Here is a 17,678-nt window from a genome sequence, read left to right as displayed (position 1 = left end):
AAAAAAAAAAAAAAAAATGGGGCTCTTATGACCAGGTCTAGATGACTTCTCCTGTCCTCTGACCATGAGGCTCAGGCCTGGACATGGACCTGGGATCTGTGCTGGAGAAGTAGAGTAAGTGGCCCAGAGCTTTGATACATAGCTTTACTTAGGTGGCTCTTTTTTTTTTTTTTTTAAAACAGAAAGACTGGTCTACTGCTGGTTGGACCAAAGGAAAATCCAGAATTAAAAACAATTCAGGCCACTCTATCTAGGCAGAGGATAGAACATCAGTGTCTTTCATCTGAGGAACTGAAGCAACATTTCCCAAATATTCGGTTGCCCCAGGGAGAAGTGGGGCTCTTGGAAAAGTCTGGAGGAGTTCTCTATGCAGACAGGGCCCTCCGAACCCTCCAGGTGAGATCACACAGCACTGGGGCAACACTGCTCCCTGCTCTGGGCATCCTGGGTTCTAAACAGCCAGCCCCTGTGTCCCTCTGGATGAGGGTCTTTGCCCTGCTGCCTTTAGGCTTGACCTCTTGGGCAGGGCGGTGTTATATATCCTGCTAGCCTTGTTGATATGGGAGGGGGGTCTAGATTCTGCACTCTTTTTCCTGCCCTAAGCTAAGGGCTCTTTTTGCACCATGGTCAACCACATTCACAGCCAATTCGCCTTTCCCTGCTCCTGCCCTCTCAGGATGCAGTTCGACAGCTGGGAGGTACAGTGCGGGATGGAGAAAAGGTGATGGAGATAAAACCGGGGCTGCCAGTCGTGGTGAAAACCAGCTGTGGGAGCTACCAAGCCAAGAGCTTGATCATCACAGCAGGTCCTTGGACCAACTGTCTCCTCCGTCCCCTGGGAATCGAGCTACCTCTCCAGGTAAGAGGAACTGGAAGCTCGAGAGTTGGTGCTTAAGAGAAGCAGCTGTGGAGCCAGTTGGAGTCAAGTTTGAGTTCAGGATCTGCCACTTGCAAGTGGACAACCTTTGGCAAATTAGTTTAACTCACAGAGCCTCAGTTTTATCACCTGTGACATGGGGGAGTAATAGCTATCTCCTAGCACTGTTGGAGAATTAAATTATATAACATGTTTTAGTCCTCGGGTGACAGCCTGACTTATAGTAAGCACCCAGGATATATGTGATATTTTGAATTCCCAGAAAGAGGAATAGGGGTGAGGTGCAGCTGTGTGAGGAAACTGAGAATGAGGAAGAATCAGAGGTTTGGAGATTCTCTTTCTTTTTTCTGAGACAGAGTCTCATTATGTAGCCTCTGTAGAGTGCTATGAAGTCACAGCTCACAGCAACCTCAAACTCTTGGGCTTAAGTGATTCTTTTGCCTCAGCCTCCCAAGTAGTTGGAACTACAGGCACCACAATGCCTGGCTATTTTTTGGTTGTAGTTGTCATTGCTGTTTGGCAGGCCTGGGCTGGGTTTGAACCCACCAGCCCCAGTGTATGTGGCTGGCGCCCTAACTGCTGAGCTATAGGTGCTGAGCCAGAGATTCTTTTTTTTTTTTTTTTTTTTTTGAGACAGAGCCTCAAGCTGTCCCCCTGGGTAGAGTGCCATGGCATCATGCTCACAGCAACCTCCAACTCCTGGGCTCAAGCTAGTCTCCTGCCTCAGCCTCCCAAGTAGCCGGGGACCACAGGCGCCTGCCAAAATGCCCAGCTATTTTTGGTTGCAGCCGTCATTGTTGTTCGGCGGGTCCAGGCTGGGGATTCGAACCCGCCACCTTAGGTGTACATGGCTGGCGCCTTAGCTGGTTGAGCCACAGGCGCCGAGCCCAGAGATTCTTGTATGTTGTAACATATGTAACAGGTAAATGACTGGAGAAGTGGGTGAAGCCAAATAGATGGGTTCAGCTGGGCATGCAGGCTTGTGTTAAAGGGCTGCAGAGCCCCAGAAGAAGCTGCTGTCAGTGCTACAGAGTTCCTTGGCTTTCCCCCTTCACCTCCCACTTCTCCCTGCCTTAAGACCCTGAGGATCAATGTGTGTTACTGGCGAGAGAAGTCTCCTGGGAGTTATGGTGTAGTCCCAGCCTTTCCATGTTTCCTGGGCTTGGGCCAAGCCCCCCACCATATCTATGGGCTGCCAGAAGGAGAGTACCCCGGGCTTGTGAAGGTGAGCGGAAAGGCCAAGAGAAGGTCAGTAGGTGCCTGTGCAGATTTGGGGCAGCTGCTTTAACTTTCCCCTCTGCAGACTCCCTCCAGTACCAGAGGCAGCAACAGAGCCTGCTTTGCTGCTATTTGCAGAGAAAGACCCTCAGCTGCCATATTGGGTGGGTGCTGGGACTGAGCACCTAGCAGCACCTGCCAGGGTGGGGGAAGCTGGAATGATGGATGGGGTCATCCTATGTACAAGCCTGCCCCTTGGTCATGCGTGGAGGGCAGTGCCCTTGCCGCTCATATCACATTGCTCTGATTGGGAGCCAGGTCTGCTATCACCACGGCAACCACACAGACCCTGATGAGCGGGACTGTCCCACAGCACGCCCAGATATTCAAGATGTCCAAATCCTGTGCCGCTTTGTCAAAGATCACTTACCTGGCCTGAAGCCAGAGCCTGCCATCATGGAGCGCTGCATGTACACGGTAAGGGGTCTGGGCAGCCCCACCAGGCCCTCTCACAGCTCTGAGAATGGGCAAGGAGACAGACAGACCTTGCTGGCCAGGCCCAACTCTATTTGACCCCTGACATAGTCTGGGACTTCAAAAAAATGAGCGAATAATTTCTGTGGGTTGGTTTGTCACTACCAGAGAGGACCCTGGTAGGGATTATTCATATGCTTTTTCATTAGGAAAATAGGCCTATGCTTGGCACTGCTTCACTGTATTTCCCAGAAGTGCTTTAAAAATTTTTTTTGGCAAGATGCTCCAGTTGAACAGGCCTTAGGGACAAAGAGAAGAGACAGATGTCACCAGGGCCTAAGGCATCTTGGCTAAAGTTAGTTTGCGAGATTAACGGAGCACCTACAGTGTTCATAGCTCTGTAGGAGAAGAGAGGCAGATGGACAAATGAGAAAGACTGGCACACCCAAGGGGGCCCTGGCATGCCAGAAAGCATGTCCGTGCCCTGTTCCCATTCCTTGTGGGAATAAATCCAGCTTAGTCCCTTCCCATCAGAGCCTCCAGTTCACCCTCTAACCTCAAAGGACACCAATGTGATTGTTCCTTTTTAGAACACCCCTGATGAGCACTTCATTCTCGATCGCCACCCAAAGTATGACAACATTGTCATTGGTGCTGGATTCTCTGGTGAGCCAAAGCTGGGGGAGATGGGGTGCTTTAAAGAACCTACTTCAGTGCCAGGGAAAATGGTATTTTCCATACTCTTAGCTGCCCAGATAAGTACTGAAACCTGGACACTGAGTGGGTAAGGAGGCTGGACAGTCAGAAAAGGGGTACTCACGGTGGGAGGCAACTTCTGGCTTCTGGATATGATCCAGAGGAGAGTCAGTCCTCTCTGGGTGAGCAGGAGACTTCTGGAGGGCTCAGCCTGTCTCTGAGGATGCTTGACAATCTACTCTTTTTTCTTTTTTTTTTTTTTTTGCCCTAGGGCATGGATTCAAGCTGGCCCCTGTAGTGGGGAAGATCCTATATGAATTAAGCATGAAACTAACACCATCTTATGACTTGACACCTTTTCGAATCAGCCGCTTCCATGGCCTGGGCAAAGCTCACCTTTGACCCCTGGCCAGCAGCCTCCCCTCTGTGCAGAGAAGTCCCTGCTGGAGAAGACTTCTCAGTTGTAGGAAGTGGCTCTGAGATGTCATCCTTTTCTGCCTCTTTTGAATTCTCCATAATCACTGGACGGTTGAGTCGACCTTCATTCCCTGGCCAGCTTCCTAATCCCAACTACCCTCCTGCTTACAAAAGGTCAATCAGATATTCTATAATCACAGAGTCACAAGGACCTTTGAGATGGATGTTTCAATATGGAGGGGCACAAGGACTGGCTCAGGAGACCAAAGCAGTCGTTAAAATTCTTTTTGCTGGGATGTTTGATGAACTTGAAATGGATTTGACTAAATCTTCCCAGGAGAGGGTGAACAAGATGATCTCTTATAGATCACTATTGCCCTTGGAGTTTCTTTTTCTAAAACTAGAGCTACCTTCCAATTATGAATGCCCATAAAATTTCTGACTTGTCTTCGATGCACAATAAATATTTGTTGAAAGATTTGTTGAACAAACAAACAAATAAATAGCTGCATTGCATTTAAGTCCGTGGTGGGCTTTCTTTTCCATGTGACCTTATTTCTCACAGGCTCTAATTGTCTAAATTAGCACCACAGAATCCATTAACCCAGGAACGCTTGGAGTCTTTATCCCCTTATGGCACTGCACCCCCTTCCTCTGGATGTTTTGTCTCCTCCTCATCCTCTTTTTGCTTCTGTAAGGATCATCAGCTTCCAAGCTCTCATTAAGGTGTATTGTCAGGTCCTTATGAAGATGGAGCTGTTATACCAGAAAGAAAGAGAGAGACACACTCGCTCAGAAACCCTGTTCAATGTTTGAATGTTAAATGTGCCATTTTATTATCATTAGGATTGCTCCCACTTAATGAAACAGCATTAGCACCGCGTCGGCTGGCCTCCTTGCACTAATTGCTTTGGAAGGGAACAGGCTCATTACTACCCCAGGGTGGGTGGAGGGGTGAGGGCTGTAACAGGGACTCAAGCAGGTTCAACCCCAGAGGACAGGAGTTAAAATGCTCTGGGGAGAGAAAAAACCGAGGCTGGGTGGGGTGGATATGTTAGGAGGAGTCACTGAGCAGCGAATGAAGAGTGGGCAATGGGAATGAGAGTAAAAATATTCCCAAAGGAAATTCAGTGCAGAGGAAATTACTCTTCAACTGCCTGGGTCCTCAAGGGCCTAGGCACATGTATTAGCACTGATTTCTCCAGTGAGTTATAAAAGCCAGCAATCCTGTCATCTATATTGCAAGGCTGCTTTTGGGGTGATCTCAGATGGTTCCTCGAACTCACAGCCTCTGTAAAATGGAAATAACAATACTACAGATACAAATAACCTCTACAGGGCTGTGTGAGTTTTCAAATAAGGTCATTCACTTATTCATTGAATATAAAAATATTTATTGCACCTCTACTATGTGCCAGGCACTGTGCTAGGCCCTGTGGATGTATCAGTGAACAAAAAAGATAAAAAAAAAAAATCTCTGTTCTAAAACTGGATGGTTGTTCCTCAAAAAATTAAAAATAGAATCACCATATGATCCAGCAATTCCATTTCTGGGTATATACCCAAAAGACTTGAGAACAGGGTCTAGAAGAGATATTTATATACCCATGTTCAGAGCAGCATTATTCACAATAGCCAAACGGTGGAAGCACCAGAGGTGCCCATCAAGGAATGACAGATAAACAAAATGGGGTATGTACACACAATGGATTATTATTCGGCCTTAAAAAGGAAGGGAATTCTGACACATGCTACATGGATGATACCTGAGGACATTATGCTAAGTGAAATAAGACAGTCACAAGCGACAAACAGTATGATTCCTTGATATGAGGTATTTAGAGTTGCCCCACCTTGCTTTTTAGAGGACATGGCCTATGGGAAATGCAGAAATACCTTGGGGGGGGGCGGAGTCATAGGGCGAATGCTCCAAAGGCAAAGGACATGCAAATGAATATGAATATGCTAATTCATCTCGGTTTCCCAGAGAATGGCTGAGCCAGAGAAGGAACAGGGGAAATGAAACTGGACCCTGAGACTCAAATGGGTTGCCTGGACGAAAACCAACCCCAGCCAGACCAGGAGCAGGAGTCTAGTGGTTACCGGGCGCTAGGAAGAGGAGGAAATGGGCATTTGTTTATGGGTATAGAGTTTCAGTTTTGCAAGATGAAAGGAGCTCTGGAGATTGGTAGTAGAACAATGTGAATGCCACGGAGCTATACACTTAAAAATGGTTATGATGGTAAATTTTATGTTATATGTATGCTACCACAATTTTTTAAAAATCCTTGTTTTTATAGAGCATACAGTCCAGTGAAGAGAAGACATATGAGGAATACGTGCAAATAAATTCTATCATATATTAGAAGTGCTTTGGGGAAAGCGGAGCAGGGTGGTGAGGAGGTGACAGGGAGTGCTGCGGGAGGGCCTGCCATTTCAGATGGTGCTCAGGGCAGGACTCACTGAGGTGGGAAGAGTGAGCTGGGCAGATACCAAGGGGAGAGAAAAACGAGGTACAGATGGCAGAAAGTGTGAAAGGGGGCTAGGAATATCCCCTCACGCCCCACAGCTGCCCGAAGCTCCCTCTATCTTCTCTCAGTTCCCCCCTCCCCCTTCCAGCCAGCTGCTGCTCCCCTTCCAAAATATCCAGCTTTATTCAGCTTGTTAGTGACAGTGAAAGGAAGGCCAGTGTCTTGAGGAGGCTGAGAAAGGACAAATGGGGGATGCCACCAAGCCCTGCCTGAACTGGCTGAGGCCCTGTGCTCCCAGGAAAGAGCTGGAGAAGACAGGGGTGTGAGTGGGGAAGGAAGGCCGTGGGGGAGGGCAGGGCCAGTGAAGGGAGACAGACAGTGAAGGGAAAAGGCTGGCAAGGTGCAGACCAAGAAGGCAGATAGGACCTCCTGGGATGCTACACCTGCCCCCCTAAAGCCATAGGAAATGCGGTCAGAATGCCTGAGTGGGAGTAAGTGAGTGTTTGTTAGTTGGGATGGGGCGGGATCATAAAGGAGAAGGGGTCAGAGGACAACTGAGGATGTCAGTCATGTTGAGGGATTTGCCAGAGTAGATGTACTAGTATTATCTCACTGCTTCCTTCTGCCGGAGCATGGCCAGGCATCCCCTTTCAGACAGCCCCTACATATCTCCAAGATGGAAGAAAATCAAAATCAATCGGGCAGGCAGCAAGAGACCTCTGGAAGGGCAGCTGGGGTCTGCACAGGCTGCAGGGGAGAGATAAGGGCAATGAAGAGAAAGAGGCCGGCCTGGTTGCCAACCAGACTAAGGAAAGCGGAGGCAGGCTGAAAATAGACTGGGGGCGGGGAGGGAGGCGAGCCAGTCCAGAAAAGGAGGGAGAGGAGAGGCAATCGATGCTGTTTCGACTCTGACCCAATTTTTCATCTCTCAGCCTCACCAAAAAAATGAGAGGATGGTGGGAAGTAGAGAGAGATTGGTACAGAGAGGGAAGAGTCGAGGGGGAAAGGAATTTGAGTCCTAAGAGCTGGGCACTTGTGGGGTACACATCAGTAATCACAGTGGGGAGAAGGGGAGGTGTGTACTATTGTTAGTACCATTCAACTCTCTCCAGAGTTTGATATCTTAGAACAAATTAAGAGCTTGAAGAATGTGAGTAGAGCTTGGAAGGAGGGTCAATGATCCAGAAAGGTAAAAAGGTAGCAAGGGTCAGTCTGGAGCCAGGAGGGTAGCAAGGACTCTGTGCCTGCATTTAACCTCTCAGAGGAGTGATTCAAGAGAATATGGTTATGTCAGTGGTGGGTTTTCAGTGAAGCAAGAGGGATAAAGTCAGACTTCAGCAAACACACCCCATTAGGTAGATTTGGGAGATATTAAAACAGGCAGATGGTGTGGTGCCTGTAGCTCAGTGTGTAGGGCGCTGGCCACATACACCGAGGTTGGTGGGTTTGAACTCCCCTGGGCCAGCTAAAACAATGACAACTTCAACAACAACAACAACAAAATAGCCAGGCATTGTGGCGAGTGCCTGTAGTTCCAGCTACTTCGGAGGCTGAGGCAAGAGAATCGCTTAAGCCCAAGAGTTTGTGGTTGCTGTGAGCTGTGACCCCACTGCACTCTACCCAGAGTAACAGCTTGAGACACTGTCTTAAAAAAAAAAAAAAACAGAAAAAACCAACAGATAGATGAGTACTCCTATAGTATACTTGCCTTAGAAAACTTAAAAAATGAGAAGCCCATCTATATGGCCCTGTGGAGCGTTACCTGGAGGCCAAGGCTTCCCCACACAATCTAGGGAAGGCAGCTGGCTAGGGAAAGGGCCTAGGATTTTTATCACCCTGCAGGTGGGGTCCAACTTAGATATCTGGGCACAGTCCTAAGACAGCACTAATGTAAGCACTTGGTGGGGATATAGGGGAGGCACAAGGTGGGCTGGATCTGTCAGCCCTGGGAGAGGCAGCAGGGACAAGGGACAGGGCCCAGTGGCATTTACATAACTTTGAATAATGAATAAGCCCAGCTCTGGGGTTCCTAGTCCGTACTGCTCATCTGCATCTTTATTAAGCTTTATAAATGATTCAACTCCCTGCCCCTTCCCCCAGCCCCTGCCCAGCCTGCCCCAAGCATCAGAGTAGTTGACTGCTCATTATTTTAGAATAGATTTGTTTCACCAACACTCAGCGAGGCATGGAGTGGGGGTCATGAGAGGGAGGAATGCATCCAGAAGGCAAGTGGAATGGATGGGGACTGGAGAACAGAAAGGGTATGAGTGGGAAGGCAGGCTCACGACTGTGAGCAGAGGCATGGAGCTAGGGATATGGGCTTGATTCTCTAAAATGCTTCTGGGGCCAATATCTTAAGGAGAGAAAAGGTTCTTAGATTCCTCAAAATGTGCTGGGTTCAAGTCCCACTCAAATCCCCAGTTTTTCTTACATCTGCTGCCAAGCCCCCAGCAGGCCCGGCACTCAGCTCCAGTGTTCCGCTTAGCCACTTGAGCAGCCAAATGAGTACAGCCCCCGGGGAAGCTCTCACTTTTTCCTGAGGCAGGAATTTTGCTATTTTCATGAAGAAAAAAAAAAATCTGCTACGTTTGCAAGGCAAGAACAAGTACCAGGCATATGTGTATTAGGGCAGAAAGCAATAGGAACAGTCACACATGGGGTGGGAATTCGTAGGGAAAAGCAGCGCGGTGTCCACCTTCCAGGACAGGTGTGGAGAAAGTGGGCAGACTTCAACTGTCCAAGCAAGGGTGGTAGTGCCACTGCTCTGGGAGCTGCCAGGTCTACTGGGCAAAGACAGGGAGAAGTATTTAACAGCCAGAACGTGGGGGAACTGGCAGCAAACTGGAGGAGTGGGGGGAGGAGGTAGAGCATTTTTCAACCCTGGCTGCACATTAAAATCACCTGGGGAGCTTTAAAAACTATGATGCTTGGGCCCCACCCAAGATCAATTAAATCAGGATCCCTGAAGGAGAAGGCACCCTGGGCACAGTAATTTTAAAACAGTGCCTTCGTTTTGTTTGGATCCTAGTTTAAACAAACCAACTTTAAAATATACATGAGAAAAACACAAACACATATATTAAAATCAGAAAAAGTTAAACATTGGGTATTTTTTTTTTTTTTTTTGAGATGGAGGCTCACTTTGTCAGCCTCAGTAGAGCGCTGTGGAGTCATAGTTCACAGCAACCTCAAACTCTTAGGCTTAAGTGATTCTCTTGCCTCAGCCTCCCAAGTAGCTGAGACTATAGGCGCTTACCACAATGCCTGGCTATTTTTAGAGACAGGATCTTGCTCTGGCTCAGGCTAGTCCCGAACCTGTGAGCTCAGGCAATCCACCCGCCTTAGCATCCCAGAGTGTTAGGATTACAGGCGTGAGCCACTGTGCCTGGCCTAAACATTGGATATTTGATATTAAGGAATTATTAATCTTGTTTTAGTTGTGATAAGAGTACTGTGATTATGTTTTCTTAAAGAGTCATATTCTTCTATTTCTTTCTTCTCTTTTTGATAGTCTCACTCTGTTGCCCTTGGTAGAGTGCTGTTGCGTCATAGCTCACAGCAACCTCAAACTCTTGGGCTTGAGCAATCCTCCTGTGTCAGCCTCCCAAGTAGCTGAGACTATGGGCATGCACCACAACGCTTGGCTAGTTTTTCTATTTTTGGTAAAGACAAGGTCTTGCTCTTGCTTAGGCTGGTTTTGAACTCATGAGCTCAAGCAATCCACCTGCCTCAGCCCCCCAGACTGTTAGAATTATAAGCGTGAGCCATGGCACCTGGCCATGTTCTTTTCCTTGAGGGATGGATATGAAAGTATTCCCTGATAAAATGACATCATTTCTGGGGTTACTTTCAAAATAATCCAGTGAAGGGAGTTTGGAAGTAGGTAGAGGGGCTGACAAGCAAGATTTGCTGTTGAGAACTGTTGAAGCTGCTTGAGGGGTAAACAGGTTCATTCATTATACCATTCTTTTTACTTTATGCTACCAACCAGCCAGAAGTGAGAACCACAGAACAGGGCCCTTAGGACTGGGGCCACTGAGTCATATCTGTGAGGAGAACTGGCCTCTTGAACAAGTTTGTAGGACCCTAAATAATAGGAAAGGGTCCTCTCATATCCTGCTCCCACTTCCAAGGCACAGCAGCAGCCATTGTTGGAAAAAGTGACTGGCAATTAGACATGCAAGAGGGGGCCACTGAAGGGCTCTGAAGGCTTCTTCCCCATATGCCCACACATTCTCTGGGGGCTTATAGCCCCATGCTCTAGGCACTTGGTCTGGCTGGTGGACCGAGGGAACTGCCTGCCTGAGGTACCCAACACCAGAACCAGCCCCCCTCCTTTCCCTCCCTGTCCTCTTCAGACTGGCTCCACAAGGGAGCTGGAACCCCATCTCAGCTGGCACCCCTTACTTCTGTCACCACTGTTTCCCTGCTCTGTCACCCCCCCGATAGGCTCATCTGCCTCTCCTGGGGAACATCAGGGCTGATTCCATCAGGGACGTGAGAGGAGGCTGAGCAGGAGTCCATGAAATCATGGGCACCCAGGCACCCACCGCCAGAGCCAGGGAGAGAAGGCTCCAGTGGCTGCTGCCAGAGCTGCCTGAGCTGCCTGAGCTGCTGAGAGATTCTCTGGTAGCTTGATCCTATTTGCATATCTCCCCTTTAATGAACAAATCCAAACAAATCCCAAATTCTCAGGTCTCTACTATTCCAGACTAGTTAAGTCTTCTCGTCCTTGGCACGGTTCTGGACCAACAAGTCCCCAGTTCTCCACGTGCTCCTGAGGAATGATTTCCAGCCCCACAGAGGCGTATGGTCTTGCCCCGCTGCAGAATTTAGCCCTGTCCTCCACCCAGCCCCACCTGCGACACTACCAGCTCTGGCCTCCAGCTCAGACTGGGGCTCTATCAGTCTTCTGCGCTCCATTACCTTCCCCCGATGGCCTCTAGGGGTTGGGGAAGAGAGAGAGTTGGAGGGGGTCTGTTTAAGAGATTTTTGGAATCTGTGCCTGCGCATCACCCGCTGCCATGAGTTATTTCAGCGCCGATGTTTGTCTCGAGCTGATTATTCCAGCCCGAGAACAGGTGGAGCAGCCTGCGGTGGCTTATTCGTCAGCCAAGGCCATCTGTTCCCAACAAGCTGAGATTTGTAGCTGATTTCTACTGGGGAGCAAGGAGTGGGGGCAGGGCGGGAGATGGCGATCACACCCACGCCCCTGGAGACTTATTCCCGGATGCAGAAACCGCAGGCTTCCCCTTCTACTATGGGTAGCTCATTTTCTTAGAGAAACTCACTGGTCACTTGAGTCAGCAACAATACTTCTTTAAGGGGCTAAACCTTCTCAGAAGCACAAATCTATCAGCCAGGCACACAGTCTGGCCAGTAAGCTGCCCCCCCCCCCATCTTTACAGATCTTAAAAAAAGAAAGTCTATCATTATGACACAAACATCCTAAATGACCTCAACTCTTGGCTTCTCATCCCAACTCCACCACCAGTCTCTGTCTGCAGGAACATCCTCACTCAAACCAGTCACCTGCTGGGCACCAGGCTGCAGGGGAGGGCTCGCTCTAAATGCTCTTCTCTTTCCTAAATACCCCATTCAAGTTCCACCCTCCAATCTGTTCCTCTTCCAGCTTCCACTCTTAGCCATGCCAAGAGACGCCTGCTGCTTTAAGAATGGCTTTCCCTGAGCAAGGGATCTGAGCAGTTTCTAAGCAGCTTTGCCACATGGTTCACCCCCTACAGCTATGATTTCTATATAAGAAATCCCGGAAAAGAAGCTACTCTTATAGTCACGCTAATATGACAATGTGGGGCCTACTTTTGGTGTTGGTACACATATCTGTACTGACTTTTTTTTTTTCTTCTTGAGACAGGGTCTGTTGCCCAGGCTAGAGTGCAGTGGTATCATCATAGCTCACTGCAACCTCAAACTCCTGGGCTCCAACAATCTTCCTGCCTCAGCTTTTGGAGTAGCCAGGACTAGTGGTGAGCAATGATGCCTGGCTACTTTTATCTATTTATTTTTTTGTAGAGATGGAGTCTTGATATTGCTCAGGGTAGTGTTGGACTTCTGGCTTCTGCTTTGGCCTCCCAAAGTGCTGGGATTACAGGTATAAGCCACTACACCAGGACTGTACTAACTTCTTTTTTAAAAAATGTGTGAAAACCTGATATTAAAACCACAAATACTTCATCGATAACTCCACATCTCCAAATAAACTATTTATAGTTTTCAGAGGTCCCTTTAAATATTTATTTATTGATCTCTGTTTTCACACCTACTTTTTTCACATCTACATATAACCTTAAGAACCCGTTGGCTCGGCACCTGTGGCTCAAGCAGCTAAGGTGCCAGTCACATACACCTAAGGTGGCGGGTTCGAATCCCCAGCCCGGCCCGCCAAACAACAATGATGGCTGCAACCAAATAATGGCCAGGCGTTGTGGTGGGCGCCTGTAGTCCCAGCTACTTGGGAGGCTGAGGCAGGAGACTCGCTTGAGCCCAGGAGTTGGAGGTTGCTATGAGCTGTGATGCCATGGCACTCTACCCAGAGGGATAGCTTGAGGCTCCGTCTAAAAAAAAAGAACCCGTTAACAGAGCTGTGAGACTGCCTCAATTTCTAGTTGGTTCTCTAGTCTTATTTTGCCAGTTCCTGGGAAAATTTTACTATTAAATCCTGTCCAGTGGCTGGGAATATCCACCAGAAAGAACAGCCCCCCACGGATGAGTTCTAGGACCCACAGAGGGACATGCAACTTGTGTTTGCGGTGTAGAACATTCCATGGGGTGCCATTCACCAGGGTCACTCTCCCTGGCTCTCCATAGGACAGTAATCTCCTAAAGCAAAGGTGCCAACATGCAATTGACTTCAGGCCCCAGGGCTACAATGAGCCAAGAGACCTCTTTTATCACATACAAGTTTATATTTGACTGGCTACTCATCACTGACCTTTCAAAGACCTAATATTTCTGAAGCTATTGGCTGCATCTTCTTCATATAGGGATCTTTTTCCTTTTTTTTTTTGACTTTTTAAAAATTCTCCACTTTCAAATTCCTTAGTGTCCTCTCTTCCCTAAATCCATTTGCGGCTTTTCCTAATCTAGTCAGATCATAGATATACCACAAAACATATAAAAATGTATTAAAATGTGGAAAATCTTTGACTCTTAAGCCACCTCAAATATAATTTGCCTGGATGGTGTCAAAACGTAATATCCTTTTTGAATTTTTCTCTCTTTTTTTTTTTTTGGTAAAACTGTCATAGCTGACTTTTGATATCTACAGCAAATTCTATCTGCACATCTAAGTATTCGACTGGGAAATTTATGTCACTGACTTCAAGCGCAAAGCACACATCCTTTCTGGAATCTCCCTTATGTATATGACCCATCACTGGGGCTTACACTACAGAAGACTCAATTTCTCTCTAAAATTCCTTCTAAGCAAATCTAGCATCCTTGTTAACTCCAAAATGGCTATTGCTCTGGAAATCTCTCCTCCCAGATCAAATCTCAGAGAATGGTCTGGATTGCTCTGTTGTACTGTAATGAAATTAGACTGAAGTGAATATAGCTTGAAATAGCATTCTGGGCTATGTGGAACTGTTATTCATATTGTTGGCACAGTGGGAGTAAAGTGCAAATGTGGTAATGTGTGGGGGCTGCTCTGAAAATTGTAAAGAGCTACACAAATGTGAGGTAGGTATTTTTTTTCCCCTCAAATTGCCAAGAAGTGTTTCCTTCTTAAGGCCAAGTTTTGGTGAATACCAAACACGCAGCAATTTGAGATGAGGACCGTGACAGCAATTCTTCGCTTTCCAGCCTTCTCTTCATCCTCTGGCAAGGTCAGAATAGTTTCCAAATGCCTGGCCAGCTGATGGAACGAAGCTGAGGACCCTGCTTGGCAAGATGACATCACTTCTCAGCCTCAGTTTCTTTAAAAAGACAATGACATTTCACAGAGTTGTGATGGGGTTAAATGAGATTTTGTAGACAAAGTGCTTAACAAATAAGAACTATTATTGGTATTACCATCCTCTTCATCTTACAGATCTCTACTGACAGCTTGGGAGGGGACCCCTCAGCCTCAATCGCTACGGACTTCAAAGAGCCCTTCAAAGGGCAAGAAACAGTGTTTACAGAGAGTAGCTGGGTCCTCGATCTACTGTAATCATTAAAAGGGCAACGCCGGTAAGTGCGTCCCAGCAGCTGCCCAAAAACCCAAGGACAGGGCTAACCTTTCTCTTTTAAGGGGCGGGGCCTATGAGAAATAAGAGAAGACCCTCTAGGCGGGGGGCGGAGTCATGGGATTGTGCACGCTTGAAGCTGTGGGCGTGCAAATGATATATGACTATGTTAAGGACATCTCAGTTGTCCAGTGAATGGCTGGGCACCTGCCGGGACTGGCAGAGCCAGGGAAAGAGAGGACATGAAACTGGACGCTGAGGCTTGACGGGTCAGCTAGACCAAAACTAACCCCAGAGAGACCCGGGGAGATGATATTCCCCCATGGTACCAGATTTCACAGCCCTCTGGCTCTCACGGGGGTTGGGGGTCGATGGGGGTGGGTACAATAAAGGATTGGGGATGGGAGATTCTGTTGGCTTCAGTAAGGAGCTCTGAATTTGGGAGCCAAAATGTTCTTGCCAGCAATACCACCTTAGGCTTGAGAGGTTAAGTCCTTTCTGCAAGGTCGCAGTGCTAGCAGCAGAATAAACGCTCAGTTTAGCAGGTTTTGTCTATTTTGCTTTGTTTTTACTACTGCACGTGGGCACCATTCTAGAGGTGAAAAGGGAGCAGTCCCCACATATGGCAGATCTTGGTACATTACCAAGCTGTCCCAGACTGCCCACCAGGCTGGAGGTTTTAGAAAATATGTCGTAGGGGAAGATGAAAGGAGTTGGAGTGAATGCCAGCAGCAGTAGCAGGCAAGGACAAATTATCATAGACTTGTCTGGAATGTGTTGCTATATAAAAGGTGATGAAGTGTTCCAGCTTCCCTGAGAACCAGCTCAGAGGAAATGAATGGGGGACAGAAAGGATTAGGGTTAGATTTAAGGCAGCACTTTTCCCCAGAGATTATTACTGAGCCCTTTATTCAGTGACCAAGGAAGGCTATGGACTCACCCCCCTCCCTTCCGTTTCTGAGGCCTTTGGGAATCCGTCTCCCTCCAGTCCCACATGGCCTGCTTGGAGGACAAGAATGAATGAGATGACTTTGAAAAGTCCCCACCATTCAGGTAGGAGATCCTTTCCTTGAATGGGCATCTTGGGCTCTTTGCGGAGGGTGAGGACAAAAGTCGCTCTGGCTCCAGGGCCCTGGGGGGAGAAACAGCAGTCATGGCATCTCTTGCAACACGCTCCCTGCCAAATTGATTCAGATTGGCTTGGATATGAACATATGATTAAAGGAGCGGCGCGATTCATTTATCAGGAGAGATTAAAGAGCGGCATCTGCGAAGCCTAGCTGGGGGACAATTAAGGAGCAAATCGCTAAGTGTCTGTGCCACCAGGCGTGGGGGCGGGGGATGGGGAAAGGACAACTGAGATAATCTGCCAAGGGGACCCAAGGACAAAAGGAGGCAGTTTTGAGGTCACTGCCTGCTGCTGTAGTCTCTGGGCACGGACTAGGCACCATGGGGAGTTCCACAGGACTTTGGTTCTCTCTTATTCAGGAGCCCAAGCAATCCTGAGGGTCTTTGATTAGACAGAAGGATCCAGCAAGCTGGCTTTGAGCCTGGCACAGGGACAGATTTGCTTTCTGTTTTGCATGAATCACTTCTTAAGGACCAGAGCTGCCATGAGTGTGCAGGTGAGGGCTGGAGCTTATGCAGCTTTTACCCAAAGTGAAGACAGAATTAGGTGGTCCTGAAGACTCCTGGACTCCTCTCGGGTTAGTGCCAAGGGAATTATCTCCTTCCCACCACCTTGGCCAAGGGGCTTCACTGAAACTTGGAGAAGCATTGGTCATCTCAGGCTTTGTCCTCCGGCTTCCCCAGATGGCCTGCAGCATGCTCTTCACCAGTCTTTCCCTGCCTCAGGACCTTGGTCGGAGCTCTTCCTCCCCCCAGCATGTCTACTCCAGCAATATCTACCTGCAGAAGGCCTATCTTTATTCTTCTACAGAAGCCATCCCAATCCTACCTCAAAAACAGAGTCTCCTTTCATAATATGCCCCCATCTTGTCCTTCTGTTATGTCCTGTGTAATGATTTTCACATAGGTTGGCTCTGGCCCAAGTCCACAATCCCCTGGAGCACAAACACTACGATTCATTCCTCTCTACCCACTCAGGGCTTGTGCACTAGAAGGTGCATTATGTATTTTGTGTGTCTCCCTCCTCCAGTGGAATATCCACTTTTTGAAGGGAGAGATCTTATCTACCCCCAGCAGCTAGAATGGTGCCTAGACCACAGTAAGCAGTTATGAAATATTTCTTAACAAGCAAATAGATATTTTATGACTTAAACAACCCCCTTTACCCTAGGCCAGGCCATTAGAGGTTGATATTGGACTTTTTGGTTAACCAGAGGCCTGACTTGGTATTGGTGAGCAAAGTTGAGAACTCATCTGTAGGTGGAGGAGACTTTGTCACACTAGTTTTTAGGAGAAACAAATTTTGAGCTTTGTGATAGCAGGAACAAAAGATGTGAGTGACAGAATTGAACAGGTGCTGGTGGTTAAAAAAGTAACCTCACTTTTACTACCTGCTCTATTGTGGGGCAGTGACGGGAGCAGTCTTCTTCCTTCAAGATGGGTCCATTTCATACTTCTCTTCCACTAATTTTGGAGGTGATTTTTCTCCCTCCTTCCCTTTCTTGACTTTCTGTGGGTGGTTGACATCACCAGGGCCTTGGCACTAGGGCTATCTGGTACCCTTTCCTACCTACCTGCCCAAACCACTTTATTCATGCAGGGATTATAACTGGCCACATTAGAGAAGGGTCTTTTGTTTCTTGCCTTTTTGCATGAGCTGCCCCTTAGCTGCCGGTGAAGGGACAAAGCAAGGGCTAGGACATGAAGATAGAACTCCCAACCTCTTCAGGTTGTCTCGTGGCCAAAAGAGATTGGAGGCCAGAGAGTGTTCTGCCAAGTTTTGATCAAAAAGTGACCTTTGAAATGACCAAAATGAAGTTTAAAAAACAAAAACAACTTTCAAATAAGAAGGGATTGAATACCTAAAAAAAGAGAGGGAGAGAAGATAGAATGTCTGTCTGTACTTGGTGAGGTTTAACTATTAGGTAGACCTCAACATTCCCTCCTGGAGGCCAGGGGAGGATGAGGCTTGGACTACTCTGCCAACCTGTATCATAGTCCATGGGCTCTTAACATAGAAGGTGAGGATTGTCCTTCTTGATCAACCCTCTCATGCCTGCCCCAAGTGACCTACCAAGTCCCTCTAAGTGACACTGGTCCAACAAGAGCAGGCCAGAGACCTCCACGTCCCCATCAGAATCCCACCATTCCCTCCAGGACCACACTGGACTTTATCCGAGCCTGAAGGAACAGGCAGGAAAACTGGTG

At 47.9% G+C, this 17,678-nt stretch overlaps 1 protein-coding gene across 1 annotated transcript in view; it reads left to right on the top strand.

The window, feature by feature from the left end:
- PIPOX (pipecolic acid and sarcosine oxidase) overlaps positions 1-4,186 on the top strand; it is a 15,189-nt gene extending 11,003 nt beyond the window's left edge. Inside the window, exons 3-8 of the mRNA XM_003797132.3 lie at positions 183-396; positions 677-859; positions 1,956-2,102; positions 2,414-2,572; positions 3,160-3,235; positions 3,537-4,186. Coding sequence (XP_003797180.1) covers positions 183-396; positions 677-859; positions 1,956-2,102; positions 2,414-2,572; positions 3,160-3,235; positions 3,537-3,667 — 910 coding nt within the window. The 3' untranslated portion in view covers positions 3,668-4,186. The remainder of the gene's footprint in view (positions 1-182; positions 397-676; positions 860-1,955; positions 2,103-2,413; positions 2,573-3,159; positions 3,236-3,536) is intronic.
- Positions 4,187-17,678: the final 13,492 nt, after the last annotated feature.

The sequence above is a fragment of the Otolemur garnettii genome, unplaced genomic scaffold (assembly GCF_000181295.1).
Source record: "Otolemur garnettii isolate 467f Iridium unplaced genomic scaffold, OtoGar3 scaffold00112, whole genome shotgun sequence".
Classification (NCBI taxonomy): Eukaryota; Metazoa; Chordata; class Mammalia; order Primates; family Galagidae; genus Otolemur; species Otolemur garnettii.
Note: the sequence above shows the minus strand (reverse complement) of the source record. Positions and strands in the feature narration are given on the sequence as shown.